Below are 23978 nucleotides of genomic sequence, written 5' to 3'. Positions count from 1 at the left end.
CGTGGTGTCCCTGCCAGGTGGGCTGATTCCAGTATGTCAGAAACAGCTACCCTGGGCTTTTCAAACACAACATTGTCTAAATTTGCTATGTCGATGTGACAAAAAAAGTGTGGGAGAAAATACCTTACTGAAGAAAGTGATCAGAGGGATCATGCAAGCTAACCTGCAGGCCACGGACAGGCAAATTATGGCGCTGTACAACAGTGATGTGTTGAATGGAATCATAGAACCGAACGTGTCGGTTCTTGTTACAGCTCACATGTTCAGTGGCCATCTAATTACCACAACAGGAGTGGTAAAACGTGTGTTGTCCTTTTTTCATACTGAAACCATGTGTATGTTACACTTTTTCAAAACAGAATGTGTTAACTACAGGTGCTGGTCATAAAATTAGAATATCATCAAAAAGTTGATTTATTTCAGTAATTCCATTCAAAAAGTGAAACTTGTATAATGTATAAAGTCATTCCACACAGACTGATATATTTCAAGTGTTTATTTCTTTTAATTTTGATGATTATGACAACTAATGAAAACCCCAAATTCAGTATCTCAGAAAATTAGAATATTGTGAAAAGGTTCAATATTGAAGACACCTGGTGCCACACTCTAATCAGCTAATTAACTCAAAACACCTGCAAAGGCCTTTAAATGGTCTCTCAGTCTAGTTCTGTAGGCAACACAATCTTGGGGAAGACTGCTGACTTGACAGCTGTCCAAAATACGACCATTGACACCTTGCACAAGGAGGGCAAGACACAAAAGGTCATTGCTAAAGAGGCTGGCTGTTCACAGAGCTCTGTGTCCAAGCACATTAATAGAGAGGCGAAGGGAAGGAAAAGATGTAGTAGAAATAAGTGTGCAAGCTATAGGGATAACCGCACCCTGGAGAGGATTGTGAAACAAACCCATTTAAAAATGTGGGGGAGATTCACAAAGAGTGGACTGCAGCTGGAGTCAGTGCTTCAAGAACCACCATGCACAGACGTATGCAAGACATGGGTTTCAGCTGTCGCATTCCTTGTGTCAAGCCACTCTTGAACAAGACACAGCGTCAGAAGCGTCTCGCATGGGCTAAAGACTAAAAGGACTGCTGCTGAGTTATGTTCTCTGATGAAAGTAAATTTTGCATTTCCTTTGGAAATCAAGGTCCCAGAGTCTGGAGGAAGAGAGGAGAGGCACAGAATCCACGTTGCTTGAAGTCCAGTGTAAAGATTCCATAGTCAGTGATGGTTTGGGGTGCCATGTCATCTGCTGGTGTTGGTCCACTGTGTTTTCTGAGGTCCAAGGTCAACGCAGCCATCTACCAGGAAGTTTTAGAGCACTTCATGCTTCCTGCAGCTGACCAACTTTATGGAGATGCAGATTTCAGTTTCCAACAGGACTTGGCACCTGCACACAGTGCCAAAGCTACCAGTACCTGGTTTAAGGACCATGGTATCCCTGTTCTTAATTGGCCAGCAAACTCGCCTGACCTTAACCCTATAGAAAATCTATGGGGTATTGTGAAGAAGAAGATGCGATACGCCAGACCCAACAATGCAGAAGAGCTGAAGGCCACAATCAGAACAACCTGGGCTCTCATAACACCTGAGCAGTGCCACAGACTGATCGACTCCATGCCACGCCGCATTGCTGCAGTAATTCAGGCAAAAGGAGCCCCAACTAAGTATTGAGTGCTGTACATGCTCATACTTTTCATGTTCATATTTTTCAGTTGGCCAACATTTCTAAAAATCCTTTTTTTGTATTGGTCTTAAGTAATATTAAAATTTTCGAGATACTGAATTTGGGATTTTTATTAGTTGTCAGTTATAATCATCACAATTAAAAGAAATAAACATTTGAAATATATCAGTCTGTGTGTAATGAATGAATATAATAAACAAGTTTCACTTTTTGAATGGAATTACTGAAATAAATCAACTTTTTGATTATATTCTAATTATATGACCAGCACCTTTACAATAGCTATTATTAAGCAGCAAATACTGTGCACTGGTGCCTGATAACATGTGTGCAGCGCATGCTTAAAGCATTGGTTTTAGTCACGCATTCTTATTTAGCTAACTAGCACAGACAGCTAACTTGATCTCTTAATGAATATGGCATATGGCCTGAAAAATAAATGTGTTTTTGAAACATTACTATCAATGCGTTAGCTTGCCTGCTCTTTTTTAAGTTGTCAGTTCGGAGCTGAATCATGTAAACTGAGTAGCTGCTATAGCTCTCTCGTCCAGCAAAACATGCAAACGAATCACAGCCAATGAGCAGGAATAGTATGTAATTCAGTGCATAGTAATATTGGTGCTTTATTGGTGGAATAAAGTTTAAAACAAATGTTTTTGTGAAAGGCTAAAATGTATTCAAATTAGCCAGCCAACCAAGACCAACAGTTATACCTTGAATACTGCCTTTCTGTCTGGACTTTAAACTTGTTTTTGTTTGACGTAATTCCCGATTTGTGCTTTTTCCTGATCTCCGTATAGAGGGATCTATACCTGCACTGTCCAACTCCAGGCTGGAATGATACAGCTGTATTGCGAGGCAGTGATTTAGACCAGTGGTTCTCAAACTTCTGGTGGCCCCAAGCCATCGCATATATTTTTTTGTTGCCCTGAACTAGCTCACCTGAAATTCAGCAGTCAAGGACTTGATGATTAGTTGACAAGTTGATTCAGGTGTGTTACCTCTGGAATACATCTAACAAGTGGAATGGCAGGGGACCCCGGGGAGTGGATTAAGACGACCTGGAGCCCCCACACTGACCAACTACAGACTATCTGATCTGGTGCCATGCTTTCTGAACCTTAAGGCACTCTTGCAGTCAACTAGTTTTGCAGAACTGTTAAATCCGTACTAAATACTATAGAGTGGCAGTAAAGTTTTATCCATCCCATGCAGTAGCGTGCCTGATGGATCCATGTGTCTTTGTGATTCACTGGTGAGGGAAGCAGTGTCCTTTGTACTACAGCACATAAGAGAGTACAATTGTGGAGCAGGTGTACTAGCAAGGTTGATGGAGCAAATGTCTTTATTACAGTACTTCAGAAGGGTACAGCACTTAACTATGGTATATTGGGAATATACCACAAACGCATGACATGCCTTATTGTTATTATACACTGGTTACTAACACAACTATAATAGTAAAAGGTTATGTAATGTCATACATGTGGTATACTGTGTCTTATAAACTGTATGGTTTGAATCCTGAATGGCTGATAGCTGTGGTTTTTCAGACCGTGTGTGATGGGTATGACAATAAAAACAATCCTGTATGCACACCTCACAATTCACAAACAGACAGACAGGCAGGCAGCCAGGTGTTGCTCCACAGTCTCTCAACACAGTTAATCAATCCACACATGCATCGTCTTATGGCAAGACTCCAATACATGACCATAGTTGTGTGCGTAGATATGTGAGCTTAGTAGCTCACTCCCCTGGCCAGATGTGGGTCTGAGAGGGGATGAGGGATGCAGATGGGGCTACGGCGGTGTGAGGGGTGTAGCAGAAGAAACAATGACACTCGCAGAGGGGTGTCTTGTTCTGGGAGAATGTGTTTTTCTCAGTTAAGATCTCACTAATGAGATAAACTCCGGAGGGGACCTGCCAATGTGGCTGTGTCACTTTCTATCTGTTTCTCTCTCTTTGCCTTTCTCTTTATACATATATTTTCCTCTAATTATTTTTCTCCCTTCCTTTCTTTCTTGACCTCTCCCTCCCTCTCTCTTGATTTTATAATCCCTTTATCCAGGGTGCATTGAGTGCATTGGGGCCTATGGCTGGTCTGTATTGTGCCGTGACCTACTGTTTTATTCTGTGTGAGACCCAAGTTGGCCTAGTTCAGGTGCAATTTGGGTTGACACTGTTGGAGGTGCATCAGAAAGAATCTCATGGCGCCTGAGGGCTCCCTTTTTTCCTCCCAAGTTTTTGAGGAGCAGGGAGAGGGGAAGAAAGGAAGGGAAAGAGAGTAGCGTAGAGACCCTGCTTGTGTATTTTATAGCGTTTGTATTTTATTTCTGGTTTCCCGGACTATGAGAGAGTGTTTCATTGAACCGTGCTCTGTGCTAGCCTGGGTTGGGTTGTGTCGTGGCCTGTGCCTGATGGATTGTCTGCGTTTGCTTTGGAGAGTCACTATGCCACTGGAGGACAGCTGTGGCGGGAAGGAAAGGGAACCGTGTCTGAGTCTGGCATTCCTGGGGAAGATTCCTGATATCCCACAGCAGCCTGCATTGTTCCCAAGGCCAAGGGCTTATGCTTCCTAAGAAGGAAGCCTGACTCTGCGGTGAAGGCTATTAACTCTCTCACCCCCAACTTCCTGGCTTTCTCTCCCTTACCCCTCGTTCTTCCTCTCTCACCAACTGCTCATCCTTCTACCTTTCACTCTCTTTTTCCTATACTTCTGTCTCATTCTATTCTCACTTTCTTCCTTCCTTCCTTTCTCCTGTCTCACACTCCTTTCATCTTCCTTCCCCCCTCACACCCTTTTTGCTGTCTCACCCAATTCCCACCTTCCTCTCTTCCTCATATCTCACACTTTCCACTTTCCTCTATTACCCTCTTGATTAAGCCTACGTAATAGGTGCAAAACTATTGACATACTGTATATGGAGTATCTCACAAAAGTGAGTACACCCCTCAGATTTTTGTAAATATTTGATTATATCTTTTCATACAGTGGGGCAAAAAAGTATTTAGTCAGCCACCAATTGTGCAAGTTCTCCCACCTAAAAAGATGAGAGAGGCCTGTAATTTTCACCATAGGTACACTTCAACTATGAGATACAAAATGAGAAAAACTAAAATCCAGAAAATCACATTGTAGCATTTTTTATTAATTTATTGGTAAATTATGGTGGAAAATAAGTATTTGGTCAATAACAAAAGTTCATCTCAATACTTTGTTGTATACCCTTTGTTGGCAATGACAGAGGTCAAATGTTTTCTGTAAGTCTTCACAAGGTTTTCACACACTTTTGCTGGTATTTTGGCCCATTCCTCCATGCAGATCTCCTCTAGAGCAGTGATGTCTGTGAGAGCCAGATATCTTGCTTGTTTGTAGGTGACCAAATACTTATTTTACCGAGGAATTTACCAATAAATTCATTAAAAATCCTACAATGTGATTTTCAGGATTTCATGTACCTATGATGAAAATCACAGGCCTCTCTCATCTTTTTAAGTGGGAGAACTTGCACAATTGGTGTCTGACTAAATACTTTTTTGCCCCACTGTATGACAACACTGAAGAAATGACACTTTGCTACAATGTAAAGTAGTGAGTGTACAGCTTGAATAACTGTGTAAATTTGCTGTCCCCTCATAACAACACAACACACAGCCAATAATGTCTAAACCGCTGGCAAACCGCTGATATTATTATGGATGGTTACACAGCCAGACAGCAATCAGCACTTGCTTGTTTGTGTTTGTCTGTGCAACATGCTTGAATCTGGCTAAAATAGCAAACTGACAAGTTTTGTGTTAGTAGTTGAACCTTAAACGCAAACTAAACAACCAAATATAAACAAAACAATGTAAATAGCAGAGAAAAATGTATGTAGGTCCTTTAAAATATATCTTACAGCACGTTTCTAGGCTACAGGGCCCACTTGGCCACACAGTTACTGAGGGAGGTGGCTAATATTTTTAACCCAGCTATTAAACAAAATTGAATAAATGTTTTTGTAACATTTGGCTTTTGCAATGAATTGCAACATTCCTATACTCATACTTGACTTTTGACTCTGTTTAGTTGCAAAACGTAAATGAAATGCTTGAACTGTACAGCCCTGATGAAACTCCAGCTGTGTGGCTAGTGAACTTGAACTTCTTACCCACCAATGATAACATTTACTTATGTAGATTTATTCCTTGCTAGCAACTATCAAAATGTTGGTTTTTATATAATCATCACCAAATTAGACTACTAATTTTGCCGTCATGTGCCCCATACATTTTTTGTCACACTTATCCAGATATTTTATCAACATAAGATAAAGGTATTTTCACCCAAAAAATTAGCAAAAAAGGGCACTCTGCAACCAATATGAATTGGGGAAATCATGTTATTTCCAGAACAACAGGATTATATGGCCTGTCTCTGTAGTCCAGGTTGCAGGATCAGAAGGAAAACATGCCATTGCATGTCTGCACCATGAGCAATCACTTTTCCTTATAAATTCTGTGTAATTTATTTCATCTTGATCCCATTATATTGAAGGAAGTATTATTTTACGGCTGTTTTCAGACATCGTTTTGCCAATAGCCACAAAGTACAATATTAAATATGGGAATCATAAATAGAATTTTCAAATGTAGCCTATTATTGCAAAGACCTTAGATTGCTCAAATGTATTTTATAGAATAATATAAAACAAACTTTTTTTAAGTATATGCATCAGATTTTTACTGGTATCCTAATGGATTACAGATACTTAAAATAAAAAAAGCATAGAATGTAATTTACTACCTAACTCACCTACCTAAAATCCAGCTAGGATTCCCCTTTTATCTATGTATTTAAGGAAAAAAATATTTGGACAGTAAAAGAGTAGGGGTTTCCAGGATTCTTTCGTCTTTTCATGTGACAAAAAAGTCAGTTATCGTCGTCTATATTGATAGTTATTGTATCAATGTCATTCACAAATGAAGGAAAAACAGCAGAGTGGCATCTGAAATTGTCAGGTATCATCTTGATGTGCAACACATCCAGGAGAACTTTGGACAGGGACAGCTACGAGTCTTTTAAGTCAGGTACTCCTCAGGTGTGGGCCAAGACCTCATGTCCTCCTAAGTTTAAACAGAGCAGGAGACAGGGAACATTTAGAAAATGCATTCCTTACATCTACAAGGATTTACAGTGGTGAAAGAGAACTGACCCTACTCCCTCCCGCACAAAAGTATAGCAGCGTAAGACCTTGGGCCTGTGACGGGGGTCCAGTGACACTGTGGCAGGGCCCAACATGCAGGAGCTCATTCCACCCACATTGCCAAGCATCCACTAAAGGGACATCAAACAACCGCAACCACCCTGAAATGTGGGCAGAGTATTGCCAGCAGAGTTCAACCCAATTGCACAATTGTTTATATGGGGCATATAGGAACAGGTTAATCCTGTTGCCACTGTTGTCCAATCAGTGATGTGACTTAGACCTAGTAATATACATATTAGTGTATGAATATATTCATATTAAAAGTGGGAGCTTCCACTTACAGTATACCAGATATATCCCTCCCATGACATACAACCATCCTACCCCTCCCTTCACCATATACACCCCTCCCTTCACCATATACATCCATCCCTTCACCATATACACCCCTCCCTTCACCATATACACCCCTCCCTTCACCATATACATCCCTCCCTTCACCATATACATCCCTCCCTTCACCACATACACCCAACCCTTCACGATATACACCCCTCCCTTCACCACATACACCCCTCCCTTCACCATATACACCCCTCCCTTCACCATATACACCCCTCCCTTCACCATATACACCCCTCCCTTCATCACGTACACCCAATTCTTCACGATATACACCCCTCCCTTCACCATATACACCCCTCCCTTCACCATATACACCCCTCCCTTCATCACGTACACCCAATTCTTCACGATATACACCCCTCCCTTCACCATATACACCCCTCCCTTCACCATATACACCCCTCCCTTCACCATATACACCCCTCCCTTCATCATATACACCCCTCCCTTCATCACGTACACCCAACCCTTCATCATATACACCCCTCCCTTCATCACATACACCCAACCCTTCACGATATACACCCCTCCCTTCACCATAAACACCCTTCCCTTCATTACGTACACCAAACCCTTCATCACATACACCCCTCCCTTCACCATATACACCCATCCCTTCACCATATACACCCCTCCCTTCACCATATACACCCAATCCTTCACCATATACACCCCTCCCTTCACCATAAACACCCATCCCTTCACCATATACATCCCTCCCTTCACCATAAACACCCATCCCTTCACCATATACACCCCTCCCTTCACCATAAACACCCCTCCCTTCACCATATACACCAAACCCTTCACCACATACACCCAATCCTTCACCATATACACCCCTCCCTTCACCATATACATCCCTCCCTTCACCATATACACCCCTCCCTTCACCATATACACCCCTCCCTTCACCATATACATCCCTCCCTTCACCATATACACCCCTCCCTTCACCATATACATCCCTCCCTTCACCATATACACCCCTCCCTTCACCATATACTGGTTCCTTTTAAATTCAACCCTATTACATAATCTGAACTAGCATATTACTATTGTGAAACGACAACTTTTTTAATTGCTTATCCTTGTGTCTATCTCTTTTCCTCAGGCTGAGGTGAATGGGGACATGCCTGTGGCCGAGGGTCTGTCAGAGAACGACAGTGGTGTGGAGATGACCAGTGAAAACAGCCCACTCACTGCCGCGGAGCCGCCCTCCCCCTTCAGCCCGAAGCAGAACGGGGACGCTGCCTCACCTGCAGGTCCGGAACATACACACACATAACTCCGTAATACATACAGACACACACACCTGGGCAAGCTTTCACCCCCTCAGAGCCTTTTTTGTCTTTTTATACAGAGAATGTAAATGAGTAACAAACAAAACCGTAATGTGCCGTATTTTAGATAGTAATTTTCATAATTTACACAAAGCTGACAAAGAGGCAGCCTCTTATTTCATATGGTGTATAAAGTATATTAAGCTACAATTAGCTACACAAAAGCTGAGTCAAGTTTTAACAGCTTATTAGCCAGAAGTAGGCTTACTAGTATTTAACTTACTACTTGAACTTAACACAGCCACAGCTATTTCATGGCACAAAACCTTTCATTTGGCATTGATACAATAACTATTATTATAGGTGACGATAACGGACATTTTCATCAAGTTAAAAGATGAGAGAATTGTGGAAACCCCTACTCTTTTACCGCCCAAGTGGTTTTAATCCAGCCTATATTACCCCAAAAATCATCCACGGATGCATACTTCAAATATCCACCAGAAATAGTTTTTGTCCATCCTGACCCAAAAAGTTGCAACACAACCGGGAACAGTTTTATTTTAGTCTTACTATACGCTACTGAAAGCTACTGAAAGTTGTAGCCAGCAAAGTTTTTATCTATCCAGAACAAATCCCAATGCGTAATTTGCTTTGACTGTGATGAGAATCGAACACGGGACATATTAGTTGCAGGTCCGCATCTCTAACCACTACGCAGGGTCGGTCATTTTTCCTCCATCCTTGCCTTGATGCCACATCATTTATCCGCTTCTCCCAACAGCTGTAAGCTATTTGGCTGTGCTGCTGGTGCTCATCCAACGTCTTCACATTTGTATATTTATATTGTTAGTGACTTAAATATGTTAATTGTATATTTTTACACTGTATATTGCATATAAAATGTTGTTGGGGCTGTAGCCTACATACCCTAATCGAATCGTCTTTTCACCAGTCATCTTTGTCTGCCACAGAAAAAAATCTGTGATTCTACAATACGTCATCTGAAACGTTAACAAATGTTATGCGGATTGGATGTGGTTTATGCGTTATTAAGTTGTATTAAAATATTTTGACATGCTTGGGTATAAAACAAAACTACTGTAGGTTCCACTTGTTTTTCTGACGTTACTCATCTCTGCAACGTTCCTCCTACCTTCACATTCCCTGGAGTATATCGCTGGTGGCCTATTTAGCATACGAGTGCAAAATAATGTTTTACCATGCTGACACAGAGGCGGTGCAAGATTTTGGGAAGGCGGCCGCCTTTGAGTTTTGTATGCAGGAAAATCCCCGAACATGAAATGTATGCGCTGCCCATGACATTGTGTACATCATTATGTTGTATGTCTGTCTTTGTCAGCTTTGTCAGGGTTCTAGGTGTCTTAACTTGTGTTGTGAAAGTTGCACTGTCTGTTTTGGCTGTGTCTACTTATGGTCCTGTGTTATGTCATAAATCTGTTAGCAATTTTTGCTATTAGCGCATAGGATGGGTAATCAGTTGACTCACCATATCCCAGTCTATAAGCCAATAACAAATACCCCAAAAAAATGTTTGTTAAAAAAGTCACATCCACAATACATGTTCATTGGATGGACTGAATGCCAATCACGTCTGTGAAACTCTAACCCTGAATAGATAATATGGCGAAATATTTCAAAGAACAGTGAATGACGTCATACATAATTGATATGTAATCACCATTTTAGCACACTACGAGCAAAAATATTTCTCTGTGGCATCAATCAGCTGGCTCATCTTCTGTGAGATGCTAGACTCATCAAAAAGTTCCTGAAAAGTCCCTTTACCTAACAAAAATGATAAAACCTGTTAAGAAATTTTCAATGGAAAATCAACTACATTTCAACATGACTATTATTTTAATAATATTTATTACACTACCTGACACTGTGGTGCTGCTTTGTCATGGCTGTGCATACATTTACAAACACTGTCAAAACAATGTTACAGTTGATAAATCTCACACTTGAAATGGTCCCACTCACATAGCTTTGTGCCCACGTGTTACTGACAAAGAAAGTTTGTTATAAGCGGGCATAGGATGAGTTAAGACGGCAAGCATTATAAGGGACAGCATCTGCATCAACCGTTAAAAGATGGAAATGTGTAAATTGTTTATATTATTATTAACGGTCATTTTGATATCTGTTCATGGGAATTATTATATACAGCTCCAGAAAAACTTAAGAGACCACTGAACCTTTTTCTTTCCTTTCCAAAAAAGTTGAAAATAAAGATTTTTAGTGAGGAACAGAAATTAAGAGATCATTGCAAATTGAATTCTGTTCCTCACTCAAAACTTTCCTTTTCAACTTTTCTGGAAAGGAAAGAAAAGGGTCCAGTGGTCTCTTATTTTTTCCCGGAGCTGTATGTTCCTCATGCTTACAAGATTTTTAAAGGACTTATTTTGAATTACCCAGAATTTAGAGTACCTTCCGCTATTCTGCTTTCTGTCTATCATAACACCTACATTAGGGGTTTATCGCCTAAAGGATCATGTTCTTACATTTCAGCATCTTATAAATCTGGATATGTTCTTAAATGTCTTGGTTAAATTGCCAATTTGAAAACAATTCATTTGTATCCATTTCTTTTGGTTGTTGTTTTTTCCCATTCACTTTACCCTAGAATTTGTTTAACAGTGTGGTGTTCATTCACCTCTCCTCCATTCCTTCTTTCTTTCAATGTAAAGTTATCATAAATCAATATAGCCGTTTGTGTACTGTAACCCAAGAAGGGTTTTCACATCAGATTCACCTTTTTGGTATTTCAGCTTACTTCTGATCAGTTTTGAAACCCTCAAACACCCTCTAAGCACCAGATTTATTCTCACTACTTTTAATGGTATCATAACACAATCATGATGCTTTGAGTGTTACTATCTTTAACTTAACTAAATGGGTTCCTAAATACAATCCTTTATAAAAATGCAAAAGTCTCATAATTCTTATATCACCTCTCAATGTGTTCACACTCCCTCTGATCCCTGTGTTTCCCCATTTCTCCCATCGGTATCCCTATCTCCAGACTCCGATGTCAATCAGTTGTCTAGTGGCAGAAAGAGATCCAGGAAAAGGTCTTCAGAGGAGGAGGAGTGCAGCTGGGATTCTCCCTACAGTGAGGTGAGTCTCACACAGACGCAATCTCCCTCCAGGCACAATCATGCCCGTGAACTAGAATAACTGTCAGTCTGTCTCGCAGCCAGCAGGATGAACTGGTTCTCAGCAGGATTGACTATTTCTAGCTGCTAGGATCATGGTACCTTTTAAGCAGATTAAACACAGAGCTTCTGTATAGTTGTGCATAACTAGATAAATTGTCTCTGCCACTCCAAGATCCAGTTATGGTGGCTGGGATACATGGTTCTGGTACATGACTGTGATACATGGTTCTGATACATGACTGGATACATGGTTCTGATACATGACTGTAATACATGGTTCTGATACATGGTTCTGATACATGACTGTGATACATGGTTCTGATACATGACTGGATACATGGTTCTGATACATGACTGTAATACATGGTTCTGATACATGACTGTGATACATGGTTCTGATACATGACTTTGATACATGGTTCTGATACATGACTGTGATACAAGGTTCTGATACATGACTGGATACATGGTTCTGATACATGACTGGATACATGGTTCTGATACATGACTGTGATACAAGGTTCTGTTACATGACTGTGATACATGGTTCTGATACATGACTGGATACATGGTTCTGATACATGACTGTGATACATGGTTCTGATACATGTAGCAGTAGCGTGTCACAGAACTCATAGATTGTGCACCAGAGCCAGGGGTGCTCAGTGGGCTAGTCTAGATGATGCTGGTTCAAGACGAGACTGCCCCTCTAAGTCAGGTTGGCCAACAACATTCTAGGTAACTAATTACTTGTTACACTCGATTCTATTGCTAAATCTTTAGATTAAATAGTCATCCTGATTTATTAAGTTGGCTTGGTCAGAGAATGTTTTGATTTGTCACAATAAAGTACATAAATGTTTTTATCACGATACAGCTCGTTTTGCATCCTGCAACCCTGCAACAAAGCTTTGAGGCAGAAGAAAACACGTTGCCCAGCCTTATTATCAGTAATAATGTGTTTTCCCTCATTACCCGTGACAGTGTGGTTGTGCTGTGTTTTCACTACAGAAGAAGGCCAAGGTGGCTGGGGCCGGGGGCTCAGAGGCAGGCTTGAGCCTGAGACAGAGACCCCCTCCCAGGACCATCTTTCAGGCCGGTCTGTTGGCCTCTCACAGCAAACCTCGCAGTCGTGAGCACAAAGGAAAAGGGCGCCAGAGCAAGCTGGAGCAACAAAGCAGCCCTCTGGTGAGGAAAAAACCCCTATACAACTACACACTACACGACGACACACTACACGACGACACACTACACGACGACACACTACACAACTACACACTACACAACGACACACTACACGACTACACACTAGACAACAACACACTACACAATGACACACTACACGACATCACACACTACACAACGACACACTACACAATAGCACACACTACATGACTACACACTACACAATGACACACTATACAACAGCACACTACACAACAACACACTACACAACAGCACACACTACAGTGGGGCTGCAAGGATAGGCTACATGTTTTAGTAACTGTCCTGTATGGTACGGGTCTCTTCAAGGTTCAAATCTGAGCACATTTGAATGAATACATTTAAAAAAAAAAAAACTAAATAAATAGCAAGTTATGCTTTGTTGAATCGGTGTTAGCAGGCCTGCCAACATGCACACATTTTGCTTACCAATTACGCAATTCTCTGTCTGTGTACACAGGTACGAGATCCAGGTTAAAAGGACGCAAAAATGACTAGGGCCTAATTATTGTTTTTGTTTTTACATTTTAATAAAATCCATGCAATACAGAGACATGTATGGAGTTTTGTCAATGGACATGGAGATTAATGCATCATTATTCGACATAGCTACGTCTGCCCCTCCTGTTTATTGTGAGGCTGAGTTTTTCAGCTGTAGGTAAACACATGGACAAATCCCTTTTCGACTCTGTGTTTGTGAGAATAGATTGAATGTGCTTAAAACATTTGTTAACATTGTGTATTTCTGGCTGACACGTGGGTTAATTGTTTTCGTCTGGTTGTTGGCCGTACTGTAAGATAAGTAATTGTTTCAAGCTTAACGTTAGCGGATATAAGATGGACATTCAGTGGGCTCTTAAATGCCAGCAGTTCCCTCACATTTTCTAGTTAAAGAAATTAAATGCAAGTGTGAAAAATAATTTAGTCACATTTGTGCTGGCTGTGATACATTTATGTTTTCCACCTAACATTATGAGGATCACGCAACCTGATGGACTGTAACTGTAATTTTGATCTATGTCACAATAGCCATACAGAAGTATAATTAAAAACAAATATAAACATCTTGGCATTAAATGGAGTTGGGAGTTTGGAGGAATGCACGATTAAGAATGAATGGTTGTCCGGTATTAGCTATAGAGGCAATGCTTCTAAAATGCCTTTGCGCTAGATGAGATTTAATCAATAAAAAAAATCTGAAATTATGTATACGCGGCCAAGAAATACAATCGGCACCTTTACGTAGGCTGAAACACCACTCTTCTAGCAAACAGCATTCAGATTCCCTTTGCGGTAGCCTACAAATCTTTGCATAGCTAGTTTGCAGTCTGTGTCCTTGCAATCATTTGTTTTTATGTTTTCAAAATGATTATGCTTTTAGTGTTGATTAGGTACCATGTATAGAAAGCAAATACCTGTGAAATAAACATACAGACAATTTGTGCTAATTCCACAAAACATATTTATTTTATGTTATGTAAATATCTTTTCAGAGGACTGAACTGAACCAAGTGTGATCCATAGTGTTTGTCTAAGCTCATAAAATAAGTAAGCGTAGGTCCCATGCATTAGCAGAATTAGCAGCTAATTTAGCAAATCTTGGTTATTGCAGCCAGTCAGTAAAGATATGTCAGACCATGAGAGTGAGGAGACTGAGAGAAACAGACAGAGCAGCAGCATTAACCCTGCACACCCCCAACCAGCTTAAGTGTATTTTTCCATATAGACTCAACCAATATGTTTTAATTAAAGACCAGGGGTCTTGGTAGCTTACAAAGTCTCCTTTTTTCCAAACACAAACCACCCAAAAGTGCTCTGTACAGTCATGGAAATCCTGGAAACATCATGGAATTTGAAATTTGCGTTTGCTAGGCCTGGAAAAGTTTTGGAAAAAATCTTGCCGCTGGAGTTAATCTTGTAGGCTGAATAACTCACATTTGTGTACTTGCTGAACCGCAGTTTCTCTGATGATCAACTCTTGAGCTTGTCATATTAACTGCTTGCCACCTTCACTGCTTGAGCTTGTCATATCTTTTACCTCAAACTTATGTTGTACACCACTCCAATAGTAACCAGCTAACAAAACTTAGCTATCGTGCTATCTAAAAATCACTAAGAATCAACGCCTGGCTACACATGTCATAATATTCGTCATAGATAGGCAAAGGTCCAAACCCAGGGTGTGCAAAATACAAGGTATGTGTTAAAGATACCTATGAGAGGAAATATGAGAGGGGAAAAAAGTCATCAGCTGCATGACACCTAAGGCGACCATCACCCGCATCACATGTATAGTAATACCCGTTATATACATTTTGGGGCGATTTCCCAAACAAGGATTAAGCCTAGTGCTAAACTAAAATCTGAAAAATATTTTTTTTGTAAGTTTCACAACAAATAAGGAATTTGTTTTGGCCTGGTAGTGCAACAATTTACACACAAGAAATGGAAAATAAATAAAAACAAATAAGAACAGTGGACTGAGCATTAATAAATTGATAAAGCCTAAAACTAGGCTTTATCCCTGTCCGGGAAACCGCCCCGCAATGTCTTACTGTTAAATCTGTGAAGGTACAATATACATATTTATAATTTTATAAATTGATACTGCTTTTGTTGCTTATTTGTAAAATCTTTTAATAAATATGTTCAACCTATTTGTGTAATTTCTCAGTTATAAATTAGGTTTTGCAATATTGGGACTTAAATTAATTATGAAAACATGATATTTTTAAATATGTAAATGCCCCAAAATTATTTGTCATGGAAATTTGGCCAAATGTCATGGAAAAATCATGAAATTCCATTTGACAAACTGTGTATGAACCATACAAAACAAATGGAATGCTATCAAGAAAGAAAGGGGGGGGGGGCCCAATTTGCCCCACGCGTCTGGTACTCTAAAAGGTTGGATAGTGTTGTCAGGTCTGTGTTCTGCTTTCGCAGAATTTGCCGTACGAGAGCTGTTTTCTGAATGAGTGTACAGTATGTGTGTGTGTGTATATATATATATATATATATACATATATACATATATACATGTGACAACACTGAAGAAAGGACACTTTGCTACAATGTAAAGTAGTGACTGTACAGCTTGTATAACAGTGTAAATTTGCTGTCCCCTCAAAATAACTCAACACACAGCCATTAATGTCTAAACCGCTGGCAACAAAAGTGAGTACACCCCTAAGTGAAAATGTCCAAATTGGGCCCAATTTGCCATTTTCCCTCCCCGGTGTCATGTGACTCGTTAGTGTTACATGGTGTCAGGTGTGAATGGGGAGCAGGTGTGTTAAATTTGGTGTTATCGCTCTCACACTCCCTCATACTGGTCACTGGAAGTTCAACATGAAACCTCATGGCAAAGAACTCTCTGAGGATCTGAAAAAAAGAATTGTTGCTGTACATAAAGATGGCCTAGGCTATAAGAAGATTGCCAAGACCCTGAAACTGAGCTGCAAAAAGGTGGCCAAGACTATACAGTGGTTTAACAGGACAGGTTCCACTCAAAACAGGCCTTGCCATGGTCGACCAAAGAAGTTGAGTGCACATGCTCAGCGTCATATCCAGAGGTTGTCTCATTTCATCATCTCATCTTCATCCGCTTATCCGGTATCGGGTCGCGGGGACAGCAGCTCCAGCAGGGGTCCCAAACTTCCCATTCCCAAGCCACATTTGCCAGCTCTGACTGGGTGATCCCAAGGCGTTCCCAGGCCAGTGTCGAAATATAATCTTTCCACCTAGTCCTGGGCCTACCCCGAGGTCTCCTCCCAGCTGGACGTGCCTGGAACACCTCCATAGGGAGACGTACTGGAGGCATCCTTACCAGATGCCCGAACCACCTCAACTGGCTCCTTTGGATGCAAAGGAGTAGCGGCTCTACTCTGAGTTCCTCACGGATGACTGAGCTTCTCACCCTATCCCTAAGGGAGAAGCCAGCCACCCTTCTGAGAAAACCCATTTCAACAACTTGTACTCGCAATCTAGTTCTTTCGGTCATGACCCAGCCTTCATAACCATTGGTGAGGGTAGGAACGAAAATATACCGGTATATCGAGAGCTTTCCTTCCGGCTCAGCTCTCTTTTCGTCACAACGTTGTGGTAAAGCGAATGCAATACCACCCCCACTGCTCTGATTCTTCTGCCATTCTTCCTCTCCTTTGTCCCCTCACTTGCGAACAAGACCCCGAGATACTTGAACTCCTTTACTTGGGGTAACGCCTCATTCCCTACCCGGAGGAGGTACTCCATCGGTTTCCTACTGAGAACCATGGCCTCAGATTTAGAGGTGCTAATCCTCATCCCAACTGCTTCGCACTCGGCTGCGAACTGGTCCAGTGAGTGCTGAAGGTCACAGACCGATGATGCCACCAGGACCACATCATCCGCAAAAAGCAGCGATGAGATCCCCAGCCCACCGAACTGCAACCCCTCCCTAACCCGACTACGCCTTGATATCCTGTCCATAAAAGTTACAAAGCCAACCCCCACCTGGAACGAGTCCGACTTACTACAGAGAACCTGAACACAGCTCTCACTTTGGACATACAGGGATTGGATAGCCCTCAGAAGGGACCTCCTCACCCCATACTCCCGCAGCACCTCCCACAGTATCTCCCGGGGGAACCGGTCATACACTTTCTCCAGATCCACAAAATACATGTAGCATATGGGCATACATGGGCATATTCCCAGGCCGACTCCAGGATCCATGCAAGAGTAAAGAGGTGGTCGGTTGTTCCGCGACCAGGACGGAATCCGCATTGTTCCTCTTCAATCTGAGGTTCGACTATCTGCCAAACCCTCCTCTCTGGTACCTTTGAGTAGACTTTCCCAGGGTGGCTGAGAAGTGTGATACCCCTGTAATTGGCACACACCCTTTTTGAACAGGGGAACCACCACCCCGGTCCGCCACTCCTTTAGCACTTTCCCCGACTCCCACGCAATGTTGAAGAGGCGTGTCATCCAAGACATCCCCTCCACACCCAAAGCTTTCAATATTTCTGGACAGATCTCCTCAATCCCCAGAGGTAGTCTTTGGGAAATAGACGTATGAGAGCTGCCAGCATTGCTGCAGAGGTTGAAGGAGTGGTGGGTCAGCCTGTCAGTGCTCAGACCATAAGCGGCACACTGCATCAAATTGGTCTGCATGGCTGTTGTCCCAGAAGGAAGCCTCTTCTAGAATGACAACCCGCAGTGTTTTGGGTCCTGAGGCCTGGAGAATCACTGTAATAGAGGGGTCACGAACTTTTTCTTGCATGAGAGCTACTTTAAAAAAAAATTAAGTGGTCTGCTACTACATTCATGGAAACGCAGTATAAATGGGGCCTATAAAATTTTATATTTTTCCCAAAAACATTGTGTCGAACATTTTCTCAAATTCATTTTTCTCAGTTGGATTTTTATTAGGATTATTTAGTATGATTTCTTTTGGTAGAATTATAGAGCAAAAATGATATTTTAGTCACTTTAAATGATAAAGTCACATCAAAATGTTTTAAAAAGTTTTTTCCGTATAATGGTCCTTTAAAGGCGAATGTGGCCCATTAATTGTGCCTCTAGCAAATCAGAAATGTGTAGGACTCTGCTTTATGCAAATAACACATACAGTGGGGCAAAAAAATATTTAGTCAGCCACCAATTGTGCAAGTTCTTCCACTTAAAAAGATGAGAGAGGCCTGACAAAATGAGAGAGAAAAAATCCAGAAAATCACATTGTAGGATTTTTTTATGAATGTATTGGTAAATTATGGTGGAAAATAAGTATTTGGTCAATAACAAAAGTTCATCTCAGTACTTTATGTACCCTTTGTTTGCAATGACAGAGGTCAAATGTTTTCTGTAAGTCTTCACAAAGTTTTCACACACTGTTGCTGGTATTTTGGCCCATTCCTCCATGCAGATCTCCTCTAGAGCAGTGATGTTTTGGGGCTGTCGCTGGGCAACACAGACTTTCAACTCCCTCCAAAGATTTTCTATGGGGTTGAGATCTGGTGACTGGCTAGGCCACTCCAGGACGTTGAAATGCTTCTTACGAAGCCACTCCTTCGTTGCCCGGGTGGTGTATTTGGGATCATTGTCATGCTGAAAGACCCAGCCACATTTCATCTTCAATGTCCTTGCTGATGGAAGGAGGTTTTCACTCAAAATCTCACGATACATGGCCCCATTCATTCTTTCCTTTACATGGATCAATTGTCCTGGTCCCTTTGCAGAAAAACAGACCGAAAGCATGATGTTTCCACCCCCATGCTTCACAGTAGGTATGGTGTTCTTTGGATGCAACTCAGCAATCTTTCTCCTCCAAACACAACGAGTTGAGTTTTTACCAAAAAGTTCTATTTTGGTTTCATCTGACCATATGACATTTTCCCAATCCTTTTCTGGACCATCCAAATGCTCTCTTTGGAGTGTGACTGTTTGAGGTTGTGGACAGGTGTCTTTTATACTGATAACAAGTTCAAACAGGTGACATTAATACAGGTAACGAGTAGAGGACAGAGGAGCCCAGAGGTGGGGGACTCGAGTCACATGACTTGACTCGAGTCTGACTCGAGTCACAATTTTCAGGACTTGTGACTTGCTTGATTAAAGTATGAAAACAAGTTACTTGAGACTTGACTTGACTTGAAGTGGAAGACTCGACAATGACTTGAACTTATAATAATCAAACAGCAATAAAATTATTTTATATGTTGTGACATCAGCACCACTAATCAGCGTATGTGCCTTTAACGCTGCACAATTCAAACCGCGCCAAACATGGCAGACAGTAACGTTAGTCGAGCTCCACAAATAGTATAGTTTGGATACAAAGACTTTGAACTGGACCGTGTGAATAAAAAAAGATTTGCCAGATGCAAAATATGCAACAACGTCAAATTTCATTCGTTATTTTAAGAACCACAAGGAAAGGTAAGAAAGTAATCTCTTTATATTCAGTTTCACTAAGATCTATAACGATTAAGTTACTAATGTAATTAATTAATCTTTTGTTTGTCATAATTTGGCCTTGGTTGCATAATTATGTTTTGTTTTTTTTCTTGTTAGAAATGTGACCACTATCATTACTGAATACGTCTGGTAAATAGATGTAAGGGAATTTGACTATAACAGTGGCATAGCCTGAATTGTAATGTTGATGAGCATCTTAAAATTAGCGGGCATGTATATTATTACACGTAGGCTATAATGTCTGTATTAAATGTGGGCACTTTCAAGTGTTTGTGGACTGCGTGTGGAAACTAAAAAGCATTGTGCTTACACCATAACAGTTAACTTTACTGCATGAAAGGCTAACATGGAGGCGCCGATGTGATTACTTAGCACCTAAACATTTCGAAGAGGTTATTTTTTTTACTCATACAGACAAGAATAATTACAACGTAATTACATATTAGGCAGTTTTTCAGTCACAATAATTAGTTTATAAGGTTGTTATTATTAGCCCTTATTACATGGATTGGCTGAAATGTTATTTCTTGATAACAGACCGTTGCCATGAAAATTGAAGCAGCAGGATTCTAACCAGAGACGGAACGGACTATTTTCTTTAGAGGAAGCAATACAATCGTTTTGAAATCAATAAATTCCTTTTGAAATCAATATTTTGTGTCAAATTATAGATTTATTTGGTAGGTAGCCATGTAATAAGCGGGATAAGGTATAGCGAGGTGGTTGTTATAGCGAATACAACCCCTTCAGGCTGATTCAAGATCCCTCCGCTTCGTCCCCCCAAAAAATTGTACCGCGGAGGAGAAAAATATTTGATTTTGAAATCGAGCTTCGCACCGAGCGCACGTCAGAAACAGAGGACAGTGTGTGTGTGTGTTCATGTCTTTAGTACTGTGACTTGACTTGACTTGACTTGACTTGAAACTTATAAGGACTCGACTTGACTTGCTTAGGGTGAACCCTTGACTTGACTTGACTTGCTTGATTTATCTGAACTGTGACTTGAGACTTGACTCGAGACTTGATGGTTTAGACTTGAGACTTGCTTGGACTTGACCATTTGTGACTTGTCCCCATCTCTGGAGGAGCCTCTTAAAGAAGAAGTTGAAGGTCTGTGAGAGCCAGAAATATTGCTTGTTTGTAGGTGACCAAATACTTATTTTACAGAGGAATTTACTAATAAATTATTTTCCTCATTTTGTCTCACATAGTTGAAGTGTACCTATGATGAAAATAACAGGCCTCTCTCATCTTTTTAAGTGGGAGAACTTGCACAATTGGTGGCTGACTAAATGCTTGTTTGCCCCACTGTAAGATGTTAAACCAATCTTTCAGTAAACCTGTCCCTTACCATTTGTTCCAAATAAACAAAAGAAAATATTTTCAATAACTGACAATATATTTTTGCATTGTACCAAATCCGTGCTTAACCGTGACCCTGAAACCAGGTGTACTGTTGCACCCCTGGAATATATGACACGAAATTTGGACTAGATTGAATATAAACCTACTTAACCTGTTTAGAACCCAATCAAATTCTAGAATACTGCTGTAGATGAGAGTTCTCCACCCACCTCTTCCTCCACCTCTCACTCTTCTTTCACCTCTCACTCTTCCTTGCCTTGTGAATCCTTCTGTCCCTCTCACAGATTTCCCACTATACAACTTCTCTAAGCAGTTGCCTGACAGACAAACCAGATATTTAGCTTGCTACAGCAAGCAGCTTTCTGATTGACATCTGTAGAAACAAGCACACATATCTAGTTTGTCATATACATAAAACGAACTGCTCTTATAACAAGATTAAGCTAGCAGTCATTCAAGGCTTATAGCTAATGTAATCATTACACATATTTTTGCAACTTCTTAAAAAACTGAAATATCACATTTCCATAGGTATTCAGACCACTTCACTCAGTACTTTGTCAAAGCACCTTTGGCAGAGAATCCTGTTTCAAATCTTATTGGGTATGGTGCTACAGGCTTGGCACACCTGTATTTGTAGAGTATTTCCCATTCTTGTCTGCAAATCTTCTCAAGCTCTGTCAGGTTGGATGGGGAATGGCATTTTCAGGTATTCCTAGATTGAGTTCAAGTCCAGGCTTTGACTGGGCCACTCAAGTATATTCACATTTTTCTAAACACTATTAATATTAAAATCTATACGATCATACAGCCTCACATAAAAATAAAAAATAAACATTTCTAAGTAGTTTTATGGTATGCATTCTTTGCACATGTTTTTGTGTACAATCGTCAGTCAGAGCCATAGTGGTGTGGTGTTCCAGTCAGTATATGCATAGTCTAATGTTAGCAAGTGGATAAAAGTGAACTAATTCAAGGAAGGATGCATTATATTACTGGAATGAATTGTTAGCTTTGAAAAGTATTTGGTATCAATATATATATATTTATATATATTTCGGGTAACCGAATACTATCAGAGTAATAACAAATGCTATTCGGATAACAAAGCCATGTCCAATGTACATCCCTAGCCTTGGCTGTGTGGTTTGGGTCATTGACCTGTTGGTAGGTGTACCGTTGCCCCAGTCTGAGGTCCTGAGCACTCTGGAACAGGTTTTCATCATGGATCTGTCTGGACTTTTCTCTGTTTATCTCTCCCTCGATCCTGTCTCCCAGTACCTCTTGCTGAAATGATCCCTATAGCATGATGCTGCCACCACCATGCTTCACCGTAGGGATGGTATTTTATAACTAATTGTGACCACTGTTTTTTTGGGCTCTGATTTAAATCTTTCATAGCGTTTACAAAAATGTCTAAAAACAAGTTTTGCTTTCAAATTAAGGGGTATTGTGTATACATTAATAAGGAAAAGAAATGTATTCAATCAATTTTAAAATAAGGCTATAATGTAACAAAATTTGTAAAAAGTGAATAAAACAAATTTTCTGCGTTCTTGTTAATGACAGCATCCACACAAACATTTTTAATGAAGTGCATTTTATGATATTTACACAAATATTGTTGTTAAAGGTACAAGGCTGCTTGCGGCTATTACAGTAATTCCTAAAGAGTTAATGAACAGAAATTATACAGCCCAGGGGGCATATTCCATTCAGATGTTCTCTTGTGTTCATATGGTGATGTAGTTAATTTATAATTAACCTCAATGAGACGCAGATCTCCTATAAATTATTTATGATTTTACAAATGTGTTAATTGAAATTCCACAATGGTAACAGGACTACGTAGTCAACAAGCAAAGAGTTAGACAAGACCTGTGGCTGAAGGAATGTGCCTCTGTGTTTTCTTATCTGTTCTCCCAGGTTCAACGAGACAGCACCTGTAGAAACACACCATCCGAGAATGATTTGTCACTCTCAACTGTCCAACATACACACACACAATAGATACTGTGTGAGTAGGCACAGAGGAAAAATAAAAAAAAAACTGTTAGAGACATAACACACACCTTTGTGTGAAAATATATGGCAGTTTTTCTTCGTTTTTCATCTATGTCGCCAGAGCTAGTTAAAACATGCTTGTCTGACTCTGCAATCACTTGTATGATAAACTTTCAAGTAATCCGGTATCTTTAAAGTGGCATTCCTTTTCACATGATTTAACACCAGATTTACCTAATATTAGATAGTCCAGGGAAGTCACGAAATTGCTCAAGGGGTAAAAGGCTTTCATCTTTTGTTCTGTATTGATCCTCTGTCCTCTAGCAAGAGGTAGAGGTAAAACAACCTTCCATCAGGCCCAGTCCTTGAATGCCTTACTCCTCAAAATTTGTCCTTAAGTACTCTTTGGCTGTGATTATATTTATATAACTTTTACAGGTATAATTACTATATAAATAACATTTCACACTGTAAATGAAAAATAGTTGCTGCAGTGCTGATTTGCACTGACCTGCAAGGCTGGTAAACCCACTGACAATGCTGTTTAACGTTTACTAACATGGCGCTCTCTGTCCAACAAGTGCTGTTCCTGGTGATTGTAGCATTTTTTTGTTGCCAATGTGAGATGTTTTTAGTTGCTAGTAACAACTTTTTTAGATTTTGTTAAAACATTA

At 40.5% G+C, this 23978-nt stretch overlaps 1 protein-coding gene across 6 annotated transcripts in view; it reads left to right on the top strand.

Moving 5' to 3' along the window:
* Positions 1–23978, top strand: part of dnmt3bb.1 (DNA (cytosine-5-)-methyltransferase 3 beta, duplicate b.1) — a 49379-nt gene that overhangs the window by 6045 nt on the left and 19356 nt on the right. For all 6 annotated transcript variants that reach the window (XM_020052120.2, XM_020052122.2, XM_010875724.3 and 3 more), the window contains exons 3-5: positions 8401–8551; positions 11619–11713; positions 12766–12942. In XM_020052120.2, coding sequence (XP_019907679.1) covers positions 8401–8551; positions 11619–11713; positions 12766–12942 — 423 coding nt within the window. The remainder of the gene's footprint in view (positions 1–8400; positions 8552–11618; positions 11714–12765; positions 12943–23978) is intronic.

This window comes from Esox lucius, chromosome 12, assembly GCF_011004845.1.
Source record: "Esox lucius isolate fEsoLuc1 chromosome 12, fEsoLuc1.pri, whole genome shotgun sequence".
Lineage (NCBI taxonomy): Eukaryota > Metazoa > Chordata > Actinopteri > Esociformes > Esocidae > Esox > Esox lucius.
Note: the sequence above shows the minus strand (reverse complement) of the source record. Positions and strands in the feature narration are given on the sequence as shown.